The following is a 24820-nucleotide window of genomic DNA, read 5'->3' on the forward strand; positions in this document are numbered from 1 at the left end:
CAAAAACCTTGGATGAACAAGTAAACCTAGGGTTTACTGACAGTTTATTTTCTAATAAAATTTTAACACTGGCTGGGAGGAACTGCCGATTGAACAGGTCTTCAGAAAAGGTTAATGAAGATTTCCAGAGATCAAAACTTGTGAAAGTGACAACTAATATAATGTTATCTGAAGTCAGCCTGCCACTTCACATATTTGGCAAATTTTTATATCCTCTGAATTCTTCTAAAGAAGTTCTCTGCTCATTTTGGATTCTTAAGCTGCAGACAGTAAGAAATCAATCAGCAAGTTAAAATAAAAAACCCATGTAATACATATTTGGCTTGTTCTTGTTGCTAAGCTACTAAAGCCCAGTTAGGACTAGAAGACTTACAGATTTGTAGCTGCATTTCTAACAAGCCAATATAACATCAATCTAAGCATTGCAATAAAGGCAAAGATTAAAGTCACAAATCAGAACTTATTTTGGTAGGGGTACAGCAACTCCAGCATGTCCAGACACTTCCAGTTCACAATATCTATTGATGCAAGCAGCTTTCACTGATGCCTTTAGTGCTTTACAAAAAGAAATCAAAACTTCAGGAAATTTAAACACAACAGGCATTCAACCACTGTTGAAATGAAAAGGGACTATGCAAAGGACTATCCTCCTCAGTTGGTAATATCTGGTGGCTTACAGATCAAGTACAATAGGTTGTTCAACTGCTAAATCATAACTACACCTCTGATCCAGTGCACACAAACAGCTAGGGAAGTGGATTACCTGCCGGCAGAAAGTGTGTAACATCGTACTAATGTGCCTAAGGTTCTAATGGTGGTATCCGATAGGAGTCTCTGGTTTCAGTTTTCTCTGAGATACAGGACACGAGCATACACTGTAAAACTTAAATGTTAATATTCAACATAATCTGTAAGAAATAGTCTTTCTTGCATACCCAAACTGAAGATCCAGAAGCCTTTTATTATAAGCAAAGTTGGTTGAGTCATCACACTTCCCCAGGTGCCACTTCTCAAAAATAGTTTCTTGAGCCAATTTAAATCTCACAGAAAACAACTGAATGTTGCTGTTACCAAAACAAGCAGCAAAGGGAATATTACAGGAGTCTTACAGCTACATGCAACCCCCTCCAGTGAGGAGCAAATATAGCTCGAGTTGAGGCAGACAGATGTTGAGATTGATAAAGGTAAACAGAACCATGTAATTACCAAACAAACTAGGTAAGTCACCCGTGAATAACTTAACCCTTCAGTGAATCCAGCCTTGGTTATTCCCTTGCTGAGGGAACATGAGCAAGAGCACAGAAGATTTTAACATTTATAACCAGCTACCTCCATTTCTTATCTCCATGGCATGAAAGAACATTGCATGCCCACAGCCTTCTGCATCACTTTGTTACTTGCCAGCTTTTCTAGAAGCGAGCGCTCTTTTCTTCCCTTCCTCCAAATCCCAAAGTTACTTTGATCACTGGGGTTAGGGAAGGAAAGGAAGAGATGTTTCTCAATTATCTGGAGGAAACAGATATGCTAGAAGAGCTCACAAAAGAAATGTAAACCAGACTGGTCAGTAATTACCAGGATGGTTTATTTATACTGTCTGACCTTACTCTACGGTAAGGTAAAGGTCAAGCTTAGCCAGCTATACATTTTAAACATCCAAGTGCCAGCACAAACAAGAAAGCCCCCTGTACTTGGCACTGGTGAGACTGTACCTCAAATCCTGTGTTCAGTTTTGGGCCCCTCACTACAAGAAAGACGTTGAGGTGCTGGAGTGTGTCAGAAGAAGGGCAACAAAAGTGGTGAAGGGGCTGGAGCACAAGTCTTAAGAGGAGCAGCTGAGGGAACTGGGGTTGTTTAGCCTGGAGAAAAAGAGGCTCAGGGGAGACCTTATCACTCTCTGCAGCTACTGAAGTGGGGGCTGGTCTCCTCTCCCAAGTAACAAGCAATAGGACAAGAGGAATTGACCTCAAATTGTGCCGGGAGGGGTGGGGGGAGTAGATTGGATATGGGGGAAAATTTCTTCCCCGAAAGGGTTGTCACACCTTGGAACAGGCTGACCAGGGGAAGCTGTGGAGTCCCCGACCCTGGAGGTATTGAAAGGCATGTAAATGTGGCACTTAGGGTCATGATTACTAGTGATGGACTTAGCAGCGCTAGGATAAAGGTTGGACTCAATCTTAAATGTCTTTTCCAACCTAAATGATTCTATAATTCTATAAAATAGTACAGGTCACTTACAAAACTGGGGGTCATGCAAAGCAGGATGCAATGTTTTGCATTCATGATAGACAGTAATTGAACCAACACTGCTAGTACATATTACTTAATTCGCTAAATCTCACTTTGCCCAAAACAAAAAAACCTCAAAACATTATGGACAATATAAATGTTCCTAGATTAAGTTGCATCTGTTTTATTCAGCAAGTCAGGCTGATCAGAAAGCTTCTATTTGCAGAACACTGATAATCTATTTTAACTATGTCACAGATAGATCCAAAAAGGACATTTGATGAGCTCTGAAAATGAAAATTTTCATGAAAACTTGAAGGAATAATTCATCAGCATCTCTCATGGCACTAACTGCACTGATTATTGACTGCTCCGTTGACTCAAAAGAAACCAACTAGTAATTTCATACAAAAACAAATTTTTAACTGCAGGTAAACTACAGAAAAGTATGTGTACATTGCATGTTCACAAGTTCAATCTCTTATTCCTTTTTGTCATATCAAATATAAAAATACAAATGTTTCATTTGAGATGCTAACCTTGAAATAATTTTTAAGCAATGTTGTAAATAGTATTCAATTCATATTCGAAATCAACTCAACCAGAGAGTCAGTTGAGTGCTTCTGTTTGGCCACAGCTAAGCATGCTGTAAGGCACAACCACATGTATAAGCCAAGGCAAACATTAGCAAACATCTAACATGCATATATTGTATATACACCTATACAGTGTGCACACATCATTGATTTATTCACTCATGGTAGCACACTCAGTCCAGTACTTCCATTCAGTTTCATTATAACAGTTTCTGACATCTGATAGAGAACATGATTTTCTAGATTTGATAAAGGTAATACCAGATACTGTTAATACTGTAAGCAGTTTATTAGAAACCTAATACAGTACTCGCCACAAAATTTAACAGTCTACTCCTATTCTAAACTTCACTGCCCCCCCATTATTATCTAATTGTATCATGGTTTATTTGTATGTACTCTCATGTTATAAACTAGATAGATCAATCACATAAGACAAGACTCAGTAGTGGTTTTAAATAAATGCAGTATTTCAGCAGTAGTTGGAAAAGCCAAATTATCTAACTGCTTAAAGTATTGTAACCTGAACCACTTCTCCATAAATAAAAAAGCTTTTACAGCCTAATGTTGTTTCTAGTTTCTACAACACTTACCTTTTAGTAAAGAATTTTAGACTTGTATCAGGTTAAAATTTTTACAGAGAGAAGCAGTATTAGACAGAAGATGAATGTAAATAAAAATCCTTCCCACTTAACATGGTCACATAACTGAATCTGTGGCACAGTCAATAACAAAACAACAAAACTCTTTTTACCTTACGTACTTTTAGTTGGTGGACCCCACTTCCCTCTTACTCTGACCTCAATGAATGCAAAAAGGTATAGAAAGTTTCAATTAACATAAATGAGAATTACTTACCAATTTGTAACAATACAGGTGTTACCAAAGCTGTCTCCATGGCATAACAAAATTCCCTGCCAAACATTACTGCACCATGCATCACCCACAGGCGTATTGGTATCCGGTCTATGGATCCTTCACTAATGGTCTCCTCCCTACTTTCATTCTCCTTGTTTTCTGGTTTCTGAAGCTGTGCCACAGGTAGATCTTGAACTTGCATAGATTCCGAGTCAGCATTCTGGGGAGCCATTTTCATTACCATAAAAAATATATATTTGTTATATCTATATAAATAATACTACCATAACTCCATGAACAAGTTAGGGTGTCTTCTCTTTCTGCTTCTGTTCCTCAGGCAAGTAATGCTTATATTCCTTTTGTACAAACAGGTATCTTGCAACTTCTTGTATACATACAAGACATTAAGAAAGAAAAGCTATTTGGTAGGAATTTCAACATATGGCTTGCTGGTTTACTGTGAGTTAGAGTTAAAAATCCATAATTGCCATTCAGTTAATACCAGTTTCATAATTATTATTGAAGAAGTGCTGAAGTTGTTATTCTTGCTACAGAGAGGTGGAAAGCCGACACAAAGAGGTGCTCCACTGTTAATCCCCATCGAGTGGCTGATTAATCTGCAACAAAAAGCAAGCATTTAAAAATTTCAATAGCATTTTTCAGGATATTGTGGCCCCCCCTCCCCCTTAACCATATACCCTATTTCCTGCTTAATGCTTTCCATTGTCCTTGCCTAGTGTAAGGTCTTTTATTCCACATTCCCTCCTACCTCTGGACTTTCCACTGAAATGCAGTTACTCTTCACATTTAAATGATGCTTAACTGTATATATCGGTGTATTTGTCTGAGATCCTTAGAACATTGAGCACAAAACTAACAAATTCTGGGAAATTTAATGCAGATTTCATTTCAGAAACAGCATAGGATATTCCAGTACTATGCCAGGAAGATGATTCATCAATTACCATTTACTTGCTGGCCAGACAGACATCTCCATTTAGACTTTTGGAAGTTGCCAGTTATTTTGCAGTAACCATCTCACTATCCTATAATGAAAATATTCCTCAAGCAAGCATAAGTAAAAATAAGCCATTAGGGATATAACTTTAAGGATTGATATTTAAGTATTTAAACTTCTAATGAAGACATATACAGCATATGCACCCATCTTCACTTTCTGCTCACAAGACCAGAGCATTTTACTCCCACATCCTACGAGGCTTCTGAAGTCCATGACAGTAGAATGGTACAGTATCTTCCACCATACATTAAAATTATTAAAATAAATTTCAGCCAGGTAAGAGAAGCTTCTCCTGTATTAACACCTCCTTTGTGCCACAGAAAGTCTAAGCAGACTACTTACTGTAATGTGTCAGTCAAAATGTTTTTAAGCACTTAGGAGAAAAAAAGGAAAGCATTGTATAAAAAAAGTCAGATGACAATGTTTCTACTAGAAGGATGCATAGTAACATCTATGCACACAGTATGACTGAACTCATATCCCAGGATAAAACCCCTTGGGGTTATGGTTCCACAAGATGCTGGCTTTGGCAGCAAAGCCGGCCTAAGAAGTCCCCATGCTGCAGCTCAGCTCCCTGCCCCTTCAGTTGTGGCAACTAAAACTCTTTGTGGCTAGAGCATAAACCAGATCATTAAGCGGTGAACCTACAAATGAGCCTTAAGAAAAAGATGACATATTTGGGGTTTGAAGCACATCACATCAGCAACTCTGTTTCAGTGTGATCTGACACACTGTTCAATTAAAAGTGCAGCATGGGAACATCATCTTGATCATTCCCTCCTGCTGATACCCTCCTTTGAGCTGTACCCCCAGTGGGTTTACTCCGTGTATTTTGTTCTTCCATTCAAGAGCAACTTTTTTGATCTGGCTTTTTCTCCTACCAGGTTCCCCAAGGTTACTGGAGTTCTCCGATTTGATCACCTCAATAACAACTTAAATACTACAATTTGCTTTTGGGCTAGTCAAACCTTTAAATCACACAAAAGAAGTTAACTTTCTGAACACACGTGCTCTGAGCCAAGTTTTAAATTCCAGGTTTTAGTTTATAAGCATTAAATAGTTCAGGACAAAATGGACTCAAGAAAGCGTTTCTCCACCCACTCACAATTAAAAGGAGGAGCTGAGATGCACTTCCTAGGGTAACTGAATTACGGCACAGACAGGCAAGTTCTTCATAAGCACCTTTTTTTTATATAGGTTTTTCTTTCTGCCAGTCAAGGTTTAGATTAGCCAAGCTCCTGCATGCAGGCAAGTTCATTTGTTCCTTCTAGTAGTTAGTACAGTGTTAAACCTGCATCAGGAGAGGAAGGGATGGGATTCTCTTCCTTTGCTTTAGTGTCTGAGGTTTCAACTCAGTCCTTGAAGGGCTATTAGTTTATCATAAATGTGAAGTTAAGTACTATGTGTATTTACAAAAACACACATCCACTTTTCATAACACAAGTTATGGGTGAGTAAAACCTACAAAATACAGGTTTCAGAGCAGGAGCAATTACTTTAATTACAGACTAGTCATAAAATGTTTAATTGCTGGCAGACTCAGGCAAAATTACATTCAGTAGAATTTAAAAGTTTATATATCAGCTCTTACTATTTGGAACACGTGTGCTGTATTACAAACTAAGGTTCACAGATAGCAGTCCTGTACAAGATGGCTTTTAAGTCTCTGGTGTTTTCTTATGCTTAATTTCCCCCTGTCTCTGTCTATGAAGGATTTAACTCATTTCCCTAAACACCTCATTCAATATGCAGTTACAGGGTAACAGAATGAGGCATGGAGAGGAAGGCAGTTCATCACACTAGAATGTTTTATGATGCACTGGGGCAGCCTGCATATGCAAGCAGGATGACACCAGGCTGAGAGCATTTGTCACTGGAAAGGATAAAAAGGCAGGACAAAAGAGGATACCTGAGATTTAGTCTATTTGAGCAAGACTCTTAAGGGATCACTGAAAAAGTTATTCTTGAAGTGGAAGATGATGGGGAGAGATCAGATAATTTAAGAGACAAGAATAATGGATGATAGATGGAGGTAGACTTTGAAGCTGTAATTGACACAGATGATAAGAACGTTATATTTTAAACATGCCAGAAAAAGCAGTTACAGTATTCAAGTGCAACAGCAAGAGGCACAATGAACAGGTTTTATCTAAAGGAACAGAGAATTACTGTTCCATTATGTCAATTTTGTGGTAAGCATAACACTAGTCTTCCTGCAGCACTTTCATCTGACTCCAAGTGTACGTCTAACGTAAGAGCCAGAGAGTAACAAGAGACTCTCAGAAAGGTCTTCCAGTTCTTTTGTAAATCTTGCTAGGTTGTGTTCATATTTATTTTAGACCCATCCAGATTCTGCTGCTGCTCCTTCCAAGTTAATTTTGAATTTGGCAAGTTTGAATAGTGGCATTCTTCCTTATCAAAAAGGAGATACAAACTCATTTACCTGCTGGAAGTAATTATTACTGAAGCTTTTATGCTAAGAACTCAAAAGTAAATGGCATTTAAAGAGGAGATGGATTAAAATATGAAAGAGAGCATGCTCCCACGTCTGCATTTAGCACAAATTCTTTTTTCCCATGTTCGTTGGCTAGTGAAACCAAAACTTAATTGACAATCTTTTTAATTGTAGCACTGAATATCCATGGTAATGTCCAATACAGTCCCTTCACTTATACTCCATGCGATAAAGCCTTTGAACCATATAACTAAGAAATAAGCCAGCACTATTATCATTTTTTAAAGTGTGAATTAGGCTTACATTTTACCTACCATTCAAGCTGGCTAGGTACTAAGAGAGTTAGCCTCCCTTCCTCAGACAGATGTTGAGAGACATGGTGGCAAAAGTTTTCAGAAAGACAGCTTCCTTTTCATCTGTACCTTTCTGACCATCCAGTCATGCAGCAGCTATACAAAATAAATTAAAAAAGTAAACTGGCATGAGACAGCATTTATCTTACAAAGCTGAGACCATGTCCCCTGTTCTGCCATGCACTCTTGCTATACTTTCCATAAAGTTTCAAAAGGCATTTTCATAACTAACAAAGAATAAGGAAGTGGAATGAAGAATTTCTAATACTGGAGAGTATCCAGTGAAGGGCTACAAAGACAATTAAGGGGCTGGAGCACCTCCTTTCTGAGGACAGGCTGAGAGGACAGGGAGAGGAGAGCTGGGCCTGTTTAGCCTGGGGAAGAGAACACTGAACTGAGGGGCGATCAAAGTCGGCAAGTGTCAAGAGGAGGGGGCTAGGCTCTTTTCAGTGGTGCCCAGCGACAGGAGAAGGGGCAACAGGCACAAATTACAACGCAGGAAGTTCCTTCTGAATATGAGGAAGAACTTCTTTACTGTGAGGGTCAGGGACAGAGCGCTGGGAACAGGCTGCCCAGAGAGGCTGTGGAGTCTCCTTCTCTGGAGACATTCAAAACCTGCCTGGACACGTTCCTGTGCAACCTGCTCTAGGAGATCCTGCTTTAGCAGGGGGCTGGACTGGATGATCTCTAGAGGTCCCTTCCAACCCTGAGCAGTCTGTGATTCTGTGAATTTCAGCCATGGAAAGAGGTTCATGTTGGGCATTGTAAAGATGTTGGATATGAAGAGAAGTTTAGACACAGAAGTATTCCTGATCTTTCAACCTGTTTTATGGGAGAAGGGGATTGATTTCACTAGCTCTTCTTCAACTTAATTGCATGTTTTACTTTGACCTTTGGCCACATTGCAACAATGACAAAACCTATAAAGTGTTAGTTAATATTTCAACTAAACAGTCAGGTAACATTCTGAAAATTAATCTGTAAGCAAAATTTTATAAAAGGTGCTCAAATTGCTTGTAATCTGATCTGTTATATTTTTACTATCTTCCATCTAGGCATAAGTCTTAATATGACTATGTGAAGCACAAAACAATATGTTACAAGGTTGACAAGGCTGTATTACAAAAATCCTATGGCTCCAATAGGTATCCTTCAGAAAGTACATGAACCACTGAACCACCAGAGGAAAATTACTGCCTGCCTTTAGGGTTTTCCGAAGAAGGGGAAGAGTTATATAGGTCAGATTTGTGGCCCACAAAGTTCAGTGGTTTTCTTTTCCCTAGCCAGCACTAAGATGCTAGAGATGGACAAAAAGCTCACACTAAACAGTTATGCAACACAATGCCTTGGGCAAATGACTTCTATCACACTTCCCAGAGTGTTTTGTAAGTGTAAGACTTACAGGTTGACAAGCAGTGTTTTTGCATTTGTAATACCATGATGTGGAGGTCAAAAGATTGGCAGTACACCCATCGATACCAAAATAAATGGGGTTAACAGTGATCCTGCCCAAATCTTTTAAGACTGAACTATTTTTAATGCATGTTTCCAGATATCTCTTTGCTAACAAGGAATAGGAATGTACTGTTCAACAAGCAACTAGATTTTCTGAACCAGTGCCAAAGCATATGACTTTAAGCTATGGAACATACAGCAAGTTTCAGGTAATCACACACGTACTTTTACAAGCAGTAATACAGCCTGGCGAGTAGAAAACAATTAAGTAGGCCCAACTGGATACCACAAGAAAATTTCAAATCTTTAAGGAGGGCTTTCTTCCTCTGAAGCCATTAGGCAATCCTTAAGGCATTTATTGGTGTACGAAACAATTAATTTCAACAGGGTAGGTGTGCACTAGTTACAAAATCCTAAGTCCTGAAGGGAAAAAAACAAGCACAGCCTAAGAAAAACTAGAATGAGTAAACTGAAAAGGATGGAAGCAGTTCTGTGCAAACACTACTAATATCTAAGGGAACATGGAAGGGATCAAGCAGAAACAAACTACCCCCTTCTCTCATTTGGGTCTTTAAAGTTTATTGCATTAACTTCCAATCACTTATTTAGCCAGCTCTTGTCTTCAAGATCTGCCTCTTACATTATCATTCCTTTCTCTTACATGCAAGTATACAGATTGATCAAAGCCTGCTCAAATCATGGTGAAGAGCTGCATTCAGTTTTGCTCCATGGGAATTGTTTTCTAATGATGTAGGAAATACTCTAGTTCAAACAAAGATTCTACAGTTTAAAAGAATTCTACCTTCTTGACCCTGCAAGAAAGGATGAAGAGAGGCCTTGAGCCATCATTGTGTACAAATGCCTTTTCATTGTTTACCACTAACTTCATAAGGGAAAAACACTCAGAAACAATTCTTAAACACTCAGAAACAGTTCTTATAGAAGTAGGCTTTAATGATTCCAGTTTACAATTGTCACTGGATCACTAGCAGGTCCTCAGATGACATCCTGCATGACATATCGAGAAAACCATAAACAAAAAACCAAGGCAAGTGTAATTCTGCTTCATTAAATATGCAAATGTTTGACTGGAAGAGAGAAGTGTTAAGAGTCCAGAAATTGCCAGTCTAATAGGACAAGATTTTTGTTTTCTCCCAGACTCTTACACCTTACCCTCCTTCAGTTCTTCAATGAGTACATCCCACAGACATACACACTCGTAACCATACTATTTCACCTGTGAACCATGTTAAGCTGGCAAGCCCAGTCATTCCATTTATTTGTCAAATACTTAACTTTTCTGCCAAGCTGGTTTATGCTAAGGTTTTCAAGTAGTCTGGCCATCTCTTGAAACATTAGCTAGACTGATTTAAGTATAGCTTTAATATTAGTATTGGAAAGAAAGGCATTTGAGTTTATCTGGCTTTTCCTCAGACTAAATAAATGTTTGGCTGAACACTTCTACTCTTACGTTGCAGACAAATATCACTTATTATTCCTTCTATGATTAAATGCAAAAGGGACACTGGGTTCTACTTCAGCATCTGACTGGCTTGCAAAACGATACATTGTTTGGACTTAGGCCTTTTAAAGAGTAAAGTGGCATTTGTCCAAGGATAATTACTAATGTTTTGAGTTCAAATCCTCTGGTGTTCCACCATGCCAAATAGCATGTTGCTGTGAAAGAGTAGCTCTTAAAGGCAAGGCTGACCTTCATCCCTCTGCAAGTGTGGTTATACCCCCTCACAAAAATTTGTCAATTCTCAAAATAAAGTAAGATCAATTCCAGAAGATGCTGATCCAACTGATTTTGTACAGATATCTGCCCCATGATTAATTTTGTTCTACAGATCTACAATAGGGACAGTAGCTTGCACTACAGAGGTAGTAGCAGCTGAAACAGATAAGATACTCCTTGTAGTATAAACCTGATCACAGCTTCAAATTCTAACAAACTATACTTTCGCTAGGACAAGTCTGTTTTGCTAGCAAGGGTAGTTTTGTTTTACAGCCAGCTGCTTGCACAGGAATATCACACGAAATACATTACCAGCTTATTATACTGCTTACACTACAGGTTTCTCAATCATTTTAAGCTGGCATAAACAAGTACTTCCTCTAAAAGCAGCACCCTCTTTTTCCTTTTCTTTGCTCCAGGTTCCTTACTCCCACCCCTTCCTGCGCAGCCACACAAGTATCTAAGTAGTGAACCAGAAAGTGTAACTGATCTAGGTTGAAAACTAAGCTGACAAAAACATGTCCAAGAAGCTAAAAAGATCCTTTATAAAGTCAGGTTGGTTTTATCTGATTGCGTGGCTGGATGGATCCATACCAACATAACAGGGGAAGGGAGGAACAGAGGCAGCTAGAAGTATTACTTTGGGTAGCAAAACCTAAAGCCAGTGTAAAATTACAGCTCACACAGAGCAAAGAAGTTGTCAGTGGATCCCTGCGGCTACAAGGTCAAAAGGCAGACGCACCAGCGCAGCTCGAGATGCCTTCTTTTCAGAAGGCAAAAAGAAGGCTCTTCAGTCATGCTGTGAGAGCTATCATGCATTCTGCCCCCTAGTACTTGCCAGATGCAAGGCAGAGCACTCCTTGCTTAGCCAACAGACAGCTATTTTCTCCCTGGTTGTTTTGTGGCTCTGTTCCTAATTATTAGCAGCTGTTTATAGTAACAGAACTGGCCACAGGGGAAGTTTCTTTGGCCCATGTCAAGACACAAGTGTTCAGCCACTGCAGTAAGAAAAGCATCTAGGTAACATACCTGGACTTTTTTGCCCAGCTGGACAAATGTGGTCAACCAATCTATTTGAAGTTCAGCAAAGGGGCTGTATCCTTCTGTGGTCTGATTAAGTTGTTCCTTCATAAAAGTTTAGACTCAAAATTTCCTGTGACTTTCTAGAAGAATCATGATGTTAAGGGAGTCATGAGGCCTTTGGTTCAAAAGGGAAGCAATTACAAGCAGGTAGTTGTTTAAATTCTCATTAAGACTTCTCCCATAGTTAAATGCAAACATAGAAAGATTTTTAGCTATTGCTTCCTAAAAAACATAACTTCATTAACCCTATCTGACAGGAAAGGCTATAGTTGTTCAGAAATAATTAAAAAAATAATTGTACAACATATTACTTAATAACAGTCCCATATGTGAGCAACATTACTCCAGATCCTGAGAGAAAAGCCAACCTCTAATTTTAAAACAGTCTTAACATTAAACTGGACTAACCTGTTTTGAATCACTAAAAGCCTGCCAAAGGAAAAAGGTTAAGGCTAACTGGGTGCAATCAAGAACCACATTCAACATGTCCTAACATTTAATTCATCATTCAGGTAATCAAAGGCACTGAAACACAACAGCATAAACCAGCTTGTTCTACAAGGATACTATGCCTAAGCAACCCTACAACTGACAGCGAAAGAAAGCTTAAAAGAGATTTTTAACAAGTTCATCTTGAAACCTGAGATTTAAAAAACTACAACATATAAGGAAGCCACTGGAAGCAGCACAGTGCTTTTGCATCCTGACCTACTTTTAAGGCTACCACAAAATTTAGGCCACTGAAGCAAGATCTGGGAGGCTGGAAATCATTCTGCAGCATGTTGCAAATGAAGTCAATATGGAGCAATCCACCTCAATGGAGAAGCAGCGTTTCTTTCCACTTCTTGCAATGAAAACTTTCGCCTGCCCTCAGGACTCTTCACACACTGTAATCCAGTCAATGTATCTTACAACCTTTGCCTTGCTGTTGTTTAAGTAAGGGCATAACTTTTGAAAACTATACTCAGCTGAAAGAAATTATTCTGGCACCCCTCCTACTATTAAGGCTGAACATAAGACATCTCAACTCCCCCAACAAATCCATTAAAATATCCAAACAACAATCTAAAACAGAATAGTAAGGGTGTGTGCCACTTCATTTTGAAAGGGTTAATGAAGACTTCTTGCACCATTTCCTTGGTATGCATACAAAATTCCAGAAATTAATAAAACCTGACATAAACAGGCTTCCAACTCCAGCCCTGCCAATATTAAAACTTCCGTAGGGTTTCCTGCCTATTTCTTTCCATAAAGCATGGCCTTGATTAGAACCTCCCTGGCTTTCTTGGGATCCTCTTTCCACCCCTTCCAGCTTACTCAGAAAATGACCAAGAATAAGATTTTGGCTCATGCTGGAAGACATGGCGATGCAGTCGCAGCTGGCAATCTGTGCATGACAAGCTCCCCTTGTGGGCTTTTTTCTGCCCAGACATGCAAGGAGGAATAGAAAGCTTAAGATGCAAGGAAGAGAAATGAAGGTCCTCATGACAACAGGGAGATCATCTTTGCAACAGACAGCACTACTTCCTCATTCTGCATATTTTGGGGGTCAATGTCATTGCCACAGCCTGATCATTACTGGGGAAAAGATGTAGGAAACCATGAGTCTTTACAAAATTACTGGAACAATTCTTGGAAGCCATCTTTTGAAAAGGCATCCAGAATTTCACATGAGACAGACTTTATTCAGTGCATTGGATATTACACTGCTCTCTAAAGGCACTCACTGTTACTAATATTAGATCAGAGTACATTGTTAAGTCCCTGCTGCTGCTTTTAGTAGGAAATACTTCATTTTCTTAAACTGGGTAGGTAGCCTTATCTGATTAAACTTATTTTTTCTTTTATGCTAGGTAAAAAACTTCATATATGGCCCTGTTACCCTCATATTTATTAATACAGATACATTAAATAAATAAACATTAAGGTGGCATGGACATAAATAGCAATAGAGAAGCCTTCCTACCTAGTGGAAAATCTAACAGCTGGGACCAGCAACACTGGTAAAACAGGCACTAAGAAGCAATGTTACACTACAGCAAAGACACAGGCATGCCTTAGTGATGACAACTGGATCTTCAAGTAGCAGGTTCTACCCCCAAAATTAGGTAAAGGTTAAGGGCAAGATAGCGAGCACTGACAGCTAAGTACTTTCGATACCAAAAAATAACCATCTACTCACTACATAAGCACAAAGAACTCATAACTCATGGGGATGCACATCACTCAAAGCCAGCGTGCAAATATTCTCTTATGGTCTAACAATGCTGCAAATAACTTTCACTAAGAAAATCCACTAATTTTGTCAGAGAGGCACAAACTTCAGTCTGGCACAAGCTAAGCATGGCTCAGCTTAGGCATGCCCTACTAAAAGATCCTCAAGTTTTAAAACCCTGTTGAACTCTAGACTTATCTCCCACCAGAACTAAATTAATTTATTCCCTCTGTCTCAATGACAACAGTAAAACAAAATTAAGGCTATTATCAGGGAACATCTTAATACATTACCAAGTGGATTAACTGGAACAATCTTACCTTCATGCAGAAAGAAGGACAATGTCTAACCAAGCAGGGCTGGCAGTGCAAGAATAATCAGTACATCATTGCCACTAGCACTTTTTTATTATTTTTTTCCAAGTTCTTTCACCAAGGCTGTCCTCCTGATTGCAGTGTGGGAAATGCAGTATACCAGTGCAGCCACTTGCAAACTCTTTGTTACTCTCCAGAATGAGCAATACTTTCTATAACAGGTTGATATTAGTGTTTTGCATGAATATTCATCCATAAAAAATAGTCAAGCCAGGACTGATTACTTAGTTCTGTATATGCAAAGTTAGATATTCCTTGCAGATATTACTGTACCTATGATGAAGAGCGCAACGCTTTATTTTCACGTACTGGAATTTGAACTAATTATATTCACTGCTCTGAAAATTCACAGGCTGGTTTCTTCAGGCTGTAAATGCTTAAGAAACCCAAATACTGCCAGAATATGTATTAGACAATTAGAGAAGCTATTCAATAGATCAAGACAAAAAAAGAGCACAGCATAGATCTTAATATGCTGACTCCCCCTCGCACATCATTAACATCTGCAAAGTTTAATTCATTGGAATTATCTCCAATTACAGATCCCTAAATGCATTACCATCATTCAAATCTCAGAAAACTCTGTTAAAGTAAGCTTTTGAAAGCACCCATTGAATTTTGTTCAAATTGTACAAATTTGTACAAAGATGGAGAAATTAGGTCTTGGCCGGATTTTATTAACTCTTCACATTATTACTCCCTCAGAGAAAACCCAGAACAACACAGAAGAGGGTCACACCACAGAATTTCTGAAGGGTTTGTAAACAAATATATAGAACTGGTTGCATCATCGTGCACTAAATATTCTCATTTTGCTTTCTTTGACTGGAGTCACAGATCAAACTGGTACATCATCACTGTGATGGTTTAGTAATAAGCAACTGCTTACAGCCTAACCTGCAGTTGAGCCCACACTGATTCAGCATGATTGCTGGCAATTGTCTTATCAGCATAAAGGAGAGATCTCTTCCCTTCCACCTCTTCCCCATCCCAGCTTCACATAGCTTCCCTCCATCTGGGCCAAGTAAAATATTCTAACATCCCCTGATGAAGTGTTAAATGGAACTCACCACTATAGTATTGAAAGAAATGTGTTTAGAGATACTGAAAGAAAGCTGCTTAGAGGTTAACTTTTTTTTCTTACTTACTTCCTCCTTGGCATCCAAGGAGGCCTGCCTCCTGCTAATGCAACTGTGCTGCAAAGGGTGCAGTAAAATAGCTGCTTCTCAGCCACATGACCACAAGCCTGTGATGCAATGGAAAAAAACAGCTATAGGTTAGGGCAGCAGTTTTATGGTGCAGCACCCTTGGTAAACATCTTCAGTGCCTCCCTTCTGAAGCACAAATGATTACAAACAAGCATTAAGACAGCATGCTTCATAAAAATTATAGCTCAAGCACTTGAGCAGATCCCTGCTCCGGTTTTTCACACTGTCCCAAATACCAGCATGACAGATATGTTTATGTTCATTGCCATGAAGTATAGCCATTTGATTTATTTTCTCAATTATTTAACTAAATACTTGAACTGGCCTAGCAGTGATGCATAGCCTGTATTTTTAAGTAAGGTGTAAGATAAAGAAACAAAATTAAGAATCCCCTCTTAGTACCAATTATCAATAAAATTAATAAATCTTAATATCAGAGAAATACTGTTTGGCCAATAATATGAATAAATCACTGCTTAGAAGGGTTATATCACAACACTGATTTCAGACCATATCTACACTATCTAGGAACAATACAGTAAGAGCTTCCAAAAACAGTACTTTAAGCAAAGTAGCTTAAACTTACACATTTAAGAGTTACACCTTCTGGAAGAAAGCATTACAGGTAAAAAACAGACAATACTTTGACCAACATAGTATATTTACAAACCATGCATTTTCGAAAAATTAGTGCAAGTAATGTGATTTAGCTGGTTTATAAGCAGCCCTGTGGAAAGCTGGTGGCCACATTTAAGAGCAGCTTGATCAGGACATATTTTGAATTTGAACTATGAACACATGCTATTTTAGTAATGTGTTTTGCCAAGCTGCAACCCTGTTAGAACTGGCAGGATAACATATTTACTGACACACAGGCTAAAATAATAAGAGGCTACAAGTTCTTGGCAGTTGGACTCTACGCATAAAGACCTGCTAGCAGGGAAATATTTAGAGGACACAGACACCCTCCATTTGTGATTTTGTAGAACTATGAAACACTTAGTAAAGGCTTGTCAGAATTTGGTATTTTTACCTAATTTGGAAGTGACTGTCAGCCATTGTCCTTCTATAGGACGCATGAGCTCCAGCATCCATGACACTTTAACAGCATACATCTGGACCATTATGGGATGAGACTTGCAGCAGTTCTGTACCAAAGCTGAAACCTTTATAGTCTGCTGTTGTATCAGCACAATCACTACTGCAGTTCTGACAGCTGACAGGCACCTTCGGCAGGTGAAAATGAAAGTAAACACGTCCCACAGTCTAGGTTTGGTACTGTCACATTCAGAAAATTTGATCGTGCTCTGTCAGTCCATCAACTTTTCCTGTATGCTTGCTGCAAAATATACAGCTGACATCGTTCAAGGGAAGTTTTACATACGACCTAAGGAATCCTTTAGGGGCAAAGCTACACTATGAGATGGGGGCAGATCTCATCCACACAAACATAAGCATTATCACATTATCTAAAGCACAGATCTTATGCCCCTTTAAATCCGCACAGAGACATTTTCCAGGGGCAGAGTGGTTAAGAGGTATCAGCATAACACTTTTGTCAGCTGCATTATAATTGTTAGAAGCCAGCTGGGGCTACCACAGGCAGGCCACGAAGGCACTAGAGATGCTAACCTATATTTAACTAGCTTGAATATTGGGTTGGTCTTGTGAACTATTATCCCCCTACCCCACCAAAATAAAAAAACAAACAGCAAATGCTCTTTGAAAAGCATCTAGTATCTTGCAAGCATTTTCTGTTGGCAGTTATGATGAGCTATGCAGCCTTAAATTACCTAAATCATCCTCAGTGAATCGATATTACACAAACTAAAGCAGTTTTTCAATGTCTCTAAGGACAAAATGTTGTCGCAATATTTTCTACTGGACTAGGCAGGCTTTTTGTAGTAGAAGGAGAGTTTCTTCGCATAAAAAGGGTAAAGTCAACAAATCATAGCCAACATTAATTTAGATGTAAGGTTCAAAGTGATTGCACTTGAGTAATTTTCTAGATGCAGGGCTGTGGGCATAAAGAACACTGTAGCAAGAAGCTCAGCCTACACAAGCACGACTGACTTTAGAAAACAAAGCTAATCTAGTGGTTGTTTCTTTATGCACAGCTAATTGCATACCAGCTACAGTACCTTTCGAGATCATTCTTGGAGGCAGAATGAATTTGTGGTCAGATAGTATCACAGGTATTTCTGTAGGTGGATAGAGCTGCTTTAATACTTGCAGGCACTGAAAGCAGCATGTGAGAAGATCAGGACGAGGGAAACACCAGAACTTCAGTACACAGAATAACATGACACTGAAGTGCAACAGCCAAGTTAGCAGGTTATTCTACCAGACATCTAATATCCTCAGAAAAGCATCAGATCCTCTACTCAGAACTGCATGCACTAGAGTAAAAGAACAAACAACAGTTTTTCTCATGCTGTTACCCTGGATAGATCATGAAGTTTCAAGCCAAGTGAGAAATTCAGTTGGTAGATAGCAAAAGAAGTAGCATCCTGAACACCTAACAAAATAGGTTTAGGTTTGTAACTTTTGTTTACAGACACCAAAATACACATGTAGTTAGCATAAGCCATCTTCAAAGGAACGAAAATAAAAGGGACGCCACAGTCAATATGAATACACTTTCAGTGTAAATAAGAGCTACAATAGATTCAGGACCCCAGAACTGGTCCAGTGAATGTAGATGAGGACTCTTACGCTTTTTAAAATGTATACCAACTACAGCTTGGAGACTAGCAAGTGGAACTTGTTGAGTGTTGATTTGAAGGATAAACAGGAACAGCAACGTCTTGCTCAAAGTAGTAATTTGGATTAGTCTAACACACACGTATAAGGGACCTCCGATTTCAGGGGCTGCATGGCTATTCACAGAACATATCAGAGGAAGAACTGACCACACTGAGAGCTGATCAATGAAAGCTGCCTTTAATGCACTGAAACTCTGCTTACGCATCTCAACAGTTTGACAGAAGCCCTCTCTAAACTATTAATTATTCTTGAGTATAACACATAGCAACAGCGTGGGCTTCACAAAGATAGTTAAATAGCTCTCCATCTTCTGTCATCCACATACCTTTATTATGCTGCTTTAAGTTTGTGGTTGCACCACTGACTGTTCCACATCTTGTTCTGCTCACGTTCAGTCTGGCTTCACCTCTGCTGCTCTGCTTGTATCATAGAAGAAATGCTGGTACAAGGTTTTTCACCTCTACTCTTTGCCCTGTTTTAATCTTTTGTGATTCAGCAGAAGCTGTTGAGAATACACATACCACAAGCTATGGCATTCAGCTCTTTGCTTTAAGCTTTCATTGCTTTCTGATCTTAAAAGTATAATGGATAGGCTTCCCACTGCTCCTCTGGAAAGCTGAGCCTGACCTTAACAATATTCTAGATGTTACATTTCCAGCTCCCTAATCTGTCAATCATGATCAACTCCTGGTGGCTTCTACTTGCTATGATATACTAATTTCTCCATTTCCAAAACTGACTTGATGCTTATCTTCAGGAGATGACAACTGCCCACAGCAGCAACCAAAGCAAGGAGCATCACTAATCACATGCAGGGGTTGGATAAAGTATGATGTGAGCTCACATACACCTGGTTTAGTGTTAGGTGGTTTTGAGTAGATACATTTCTGAAAGGGATGCTTTATTTCTGTGGTGCAGAGGAAGTCACAGGCTTACATGTGGGGGTAAGGGGGATGACAGGAAGACTGTCATAATTCCTACAAAGGAATGAGCTATAGCTGCAAAGTCAAAGTAAAATAGTTGAATCAAAGAATGGTTTGGGTTGGAAGGGACCTTCAAAGACCATCTAGTTCCAACCCCTCTGCCATGGGCAGGGACACCTGCCACTAGACCAGGTTGCTCAAAACGCCATCCAACCTGGCCTGAATACTTCCAGGGATGGGGCATCCACAGCTGCTCTGGGCAACCTGTGCCAGTGTCTCACCACTCTCTCAGTAACAAATTTCTTCCTAATACCCAACCTAAATCTACCCTCTTTCAGTTTAAAGCCATTCCCCCTTGTCCTATCACTACAGGCCCTTGTAAGAAGTCCCTCTGCAGCTTCTTGTAGGCCCCTTTAGGTACTGGCAGGCTGCTATAAGGTCTCCCCAGAGCCTTCTCTTCTTTTCTCCATGCTGAACAAACCCCCCCTCTTCGTCTGTTAGCTTAGGAGAGGTGCTCTAGCCCTCAAACATCTTTGTGGACCTCCTCTGGACTTGCTCCAACAGGTCCATGTCTCTTATGTTGGGGCCCCAGAGCTATACAGTACTCCAGGTGCAATCACACAAGAGTGTAGAGGGAAGAATCACCTCCCTTGACCTGCCAATCATGCTTTGTTTGATGCAGCCCAGGATAAGTCTTCAGACAATTTCTTTAAATAACTGCTCTACTTTAAACTGTTAAGAGAAAGTATTCAGTTAATTCTGGTACAAGATAGCAGCTTGGCTCCCAACCCAGTTCCCATGAAGATAGTTAACACTTATAGGATTCCTTTCTCTAGCATTAAAACTAACTAAATTAATTTATCACACATGGAATTGACAAGGGATAGCACATTTGCCCCTGAATTATTGTGCAATTTTGGGCTGGTTCCCTCACTGCAAGGTGTTTAAAAGCAAAAGTTTGTTGGGATTAACAGACTTGTTGTTCAGGTTAAGAAATAACTTTACTATGTATTTGGCCAAGTTCCTGAAGAGCAGAAAAAAGTTTTTACCTTGACATAGTAATGTACATATTAGTCCTAAGTATTTAAATTGCTATACCTGCTTAAAGTATACGGCTGTTAAGAGCAGACAAACCAAAAATATCAAGTGAAGGAGGCTTTGAGTGGCAGAGTTACACAGGTCAGACTGTGGTGATGTCACTTTTGCTTACTATTTCTAAAAAGCCTGTTGCAAGCCCTTTGGCATATTGGATGGCTTATAGACCTTCTCTGGTTTCAGTTAGAGACTTTTAGAATATATTCTAGACAACTGGAATTGCCTAAATTTGGTCACTCAAGAAGTCTTCCAGGACAAATCCTATCTAAACACAAGGGCTTTAAAAAAAATCAGCAGTTATGCAGGATTTCACAGGTCTTTTATTAATAAACATTAGTAGGTGCCATGCATCCCTATATTAAGGCTCTGGCAACCTTAGAGGAAACCACCACAGAAGTGAGTAGGACACTCAGATTGACTTAGAGAACATTACAACAGCTTCCACAACTTTTACTATAAGGAGTAACTGACTCCAAAATAGTATTTCCGAGTAGGGTTTCAGGAGCTTTCTAGTGTTGGTCCAGAAATATCATCAACTCATGCACTGCAGCTTACTGAACAAAGATCTGTAAGGACTGCAAAAGACAGTTGACAAAAAACCCAACAAATATTTATTCAAACACTGCTCCTGCAGAGAATGTATTACACATTTTTCAGGAAGGCCTGTGGGTTATAGCAGAGAAGCAGAACCCATGTCAGGATATCTGCTCTCAACAGGATACTTACTTTTGTCCTAGTGTTACACCAGCAGTGAGGATCACCTCACAGGACTAACAATTCCTCACCAAGCACAACATTCAAACTTAACACTTCAGTGAGCAAAGCATGCTGTGTAAACAGACTGAGCCAACTAGAAAAAGCTGGAGGAGGAAGTAATGGAAAGGACAAGAGCCCAAAGACAAAACTACAAGACTGAAAGGCATGAGATTATTCTATTTAAACAAAGGCTTGACAGTAGGTTTCAAGTTTAAAAGCTGTTGAAGGACAACATGAAGTGATCTCCATCAAAAGTAATGATGGGCCCAAGTTGTACCCAGGATTATAGCATAGTCTCTAACACTTCTGATACTGATACCATGTATTATCCATCATAAGACAAAAATCAGGTTCACTCCTTCCTTGCCACACTCATTGATAACTTTCACATGGCTCCACAAGCTGAGGTTGCTCCTTGCAATTCTTGCATCTTCAATGGTGATCACACATCCGATTGCCTAGCTACCAGGTTCCACAAAGACACATTTATAGATGCTGCATGTGCAGTTGTACTCCTTCAGTGATAACACAGAAAGCTGAAGCAGCAAACTACCTGGTTCTTGTAGCTTGTGAACAAGAAAGTACATTTAGTATCTAACTAACAAACACCTTAAAGTTGATGCAAGTTACTGGTCAGTACATGGAGGTATTTAACATCTTAGAGCGAGGAAGACATTAGGGTGAAAATTTCATGGTTGTTAAAGCTTATTTTAATGAAAAGTGTAGCTTGCCCCTCTAGGCTGTATTTTAGTTTGGCAGCTTTACTGAAAACACTGTGCTTAGTCATTTTACTTTTCCAATTACAGTACCAGCTCATGCAATAAACTAACATGTTTACTGTTTGAATGATCACCTGCCAGATTTTTGAAGGAATAAGGTTTGATTAAAGCAATGAGCAGTTAAGCATAACATACTTAAATGTTTTATGTTTTAAGAGCCTAAATAGACTTGAAGTATCTTAATGTTGCTTTATGTAGCAGTCAAGATTAAATAGACAGAACAGGGGCACCACATTCTTGTTATCTTTAAGTGAAATGCATTTATTATCCTTTAAGACCTTTAAGTTTTTGTTCTTCCAGTAGCATATTTCTAAGTTCAACATATTTCCTCTAAAAAAATATTTCTGCAAAATGAATGAAGCAGAACTTGTCTGGAAAAGTACAGATCACTATATAGTAAAACAGCTATAGTTTGAAAGGTCACTTCCATTCTGTTTTAAACTTATTAATTCAAATGAGACTTTAATTTCTAAGTTACAATTCCACATTAAAAGAGCTATGACAGGACACATTACTACCCTTAGCTTGCATTCTGGTTCTCAATCAAGTTGCAGAATTTTTTCCCTAGGAAATAAAATTTGTTATCCCCTAAGCTCACTGCAGGAAAAGAATTCAAATGCTGCCTGCAAACATCTTCCTACTTATACACACTGCAGTTTGCATTGACTACAGATAACCAAAAGTTCTGGCTAGGACAACTTTCTCAACTCACTGTCCTTTAAGGATTTAGTATGCCCTTGCTCACTACTCAACATCATGAAGTCTGGAGAAACAGGATGAATATAAAGTATGCAACTATATCCTGTATTTTCCCCAATGAAAGAATACTTGTCCTGTAACAATACACTTCTACCAGGCTTAAACTTTCACTGGCATGGAAAACAGAACTCTGCAAATAAAGTGTTATTAGCCTTCAAACCATGGGACTGAAATTAGCATAGACACAAGTTTCCCAGGTTCAGTAGAAAATGTTAATTCCTACTGAAAAAACTAGTGCAATCAAAAGAGACTCCAGTTTACTTCAGGAGACACATGGGGTAACATAACCAGCCATCTGGGTAGGATCCCAAGTGGCCTGATCCCAGATTTCTTTGCTAGGCAGAAAATAAACCAGGGCCTTCTCACATGCTTTCTATTAAACAGTTCCTTCCATGAGAAGCAGGTGTGACTACCATTTGCTGCAATTAAGCTGATTTCAGAAGCATTGGCAGTCATACACTAAAGCCATACTCCAAATCCCACTAGATTGTGAACAGTGAGACTTGTCTGTCACTTTGGATACATCCTCCCCACATACACTGTAAGTGAAACTGCACACCTAACTGAGGAGAAAAGCTACCCAGCCTTTCAGGTTTTCCCTGCACAATCTGGAGTTTAAGTCTTGCCTAGCCTACTTAGTCTGGATAATGCAGATCTAACATTAAACTACAAGCCCAGACATAAACAAGTGAAGATGTATTCAGTCATGTAAGCCTTCTATATTTTCATTCTTTTCTGCAAGTGTGACAGCACTATTACAAGCCTAAACCCTTTCAGATGCAAAAAAAACCCAAACAAACTTACATAGCTTTAGTCTTAGCTGCTCACTAAGAACTGAGAGCTACTGTTTGCCCTGTGAGGCCAACAAATTCATGAAGCAAAGTTCTGGGTCTTGCTTGCTTTATCAGATACAATAGAGTCAAAAAAATTTCCAGCCTTGGCTTCCTGGTTTGCTCTCAGTCTAACCCAGTATTTTCAAAGTTTCTTCAGTGAAAGCCAAGAATTGGCCCATATTCTTAACTGTTATTTGAAAAGATACCACTATTATCCAGGCTATTAAAAATTGCTTAATTCCTACTAATTAATACCATTTCTGAGCAAGAAAATGAAGCATTATAATGGCATTAAGATAACCACACCACGTAAGAATTTGAAGGGATGCTGGACAGTCACTGAAGCAAAAATAAGGACCACATTCTCATTTAATAGCTGTCACTTGCAGGCTTCCACTCATTTTCCAAGTTACAGGTAGATGCAATATGAACGAACTGAATGCTGCTACTGGAGATAGAGTATTGCTTTCATTTACACACTGCTTCCACCCTCACCACACTAATTTAGATGCAAGATGGACAGTACATTGTATGGTGGTGTTATAATACTGACCTGAAGTATTTGAACACATTAACATTAGACTCTGCCCTTCTTAGACAATATACCCTTAGTATTAAAGCTTGGGGAACTATTACCAACATTTCTAGATTATGTCTCTAGTTCACGCTTTTTTTTTCCCCAAGTACAAAGCAATTTTACCAGGAATACTCAAAGCACAGAACTGCAGCAGCTCTTAGCCCACTTCCTAGAGGCAAGATCTCCAAATCATTTGTCCTGCAGCAATTTCTGCATGTACTGTTGAAATCTTATTCCCTACTTAAAGAATTTCTTTTGTAAACTATAGTGTATATATTCAGTCTTAATACAGTAATTGCTATGTAGGGACTTAAAGCTTTCTCTAGTAGGGATGTTTGACCATGGGCCACCTCCCAGTCTACTGCTTTGTCAGTGGGAAAGTCCCTAAAACTTCAGAGATCAGTGAAGGCTGGCAGGGACACATCAATAACTACATTCTGAGGAGGCAGAATGAGGTTGTAATGATCCACAATGAAGACAACTTGTCATCAAGTTCATTGAAGGATCCTGTAAGTGAGATCTTTAGAAATACCTACCACAAGACAGCAAGTCTGTTGAGCAAAAGCTTCTGAAAGAGGCTGAAGTTAAGGGAACAGTGTAGCTATTATTGTACCAGTGATAAATTTAGGCATTAATTACAGCCAGTTATTCAGTAACCAGCTTTAACACAGAACTGGAACCATTCTCTTGGAAAGAGCATTCATTTAGGAGCATAGTTAAAGAAGAGAAAGCTACGAAGTGCAGCTCAGG

At 39.1% G+C, this 24820-nt stretch overlaps 1 protein-coding gene across 7 annotated transcripts in view; it reads right to left on the reverse strand.

Moving 5' to 3' along the window:
* The window catches only part of SLC45A4 (solute carrier family 45 member 4), an 89724-nt gene that overhangs the window by 35294 nt on the left and 29610 nt on the right, over positions 1-24820 (reverse strand). For 5 of the 7 annotated variants that reach the window (XM_040585601.1, XM_040585604.1, XM_040585597.1 and 2 more), the window contains one exon: positions 3681-4297. In XM_040585601.1, coding sequence (XP_040441535.1) covers positions 3681-3924 — 244 coding nt within the window. In that variant the 5' untranslated portion in view covers positions 3925-4297. Of the gene's footprint in view, positions 1-3680; positions 4298-7470; positions 7606-15522; positions 15619-24820 lie in introns of those variants that run through there. The other 2 variants (XM_040585598.1, XM_040585603.1) reach the window with 2 other exon arrangements.

This window comes from Falco naumanni, chromosome 3 (genome assembly GCF_017639655.2).
Source record: "Falco naumanni isolate bFalNau1 chromosome 3, bFalNau1.pat, whole genome shotgun sequence".
Taxonomy (NCBI): Eukaryota; Metazoa; Chordata; class Aves; order Falconiformes; family Falconidae; genus Falco; species Falco naumanni.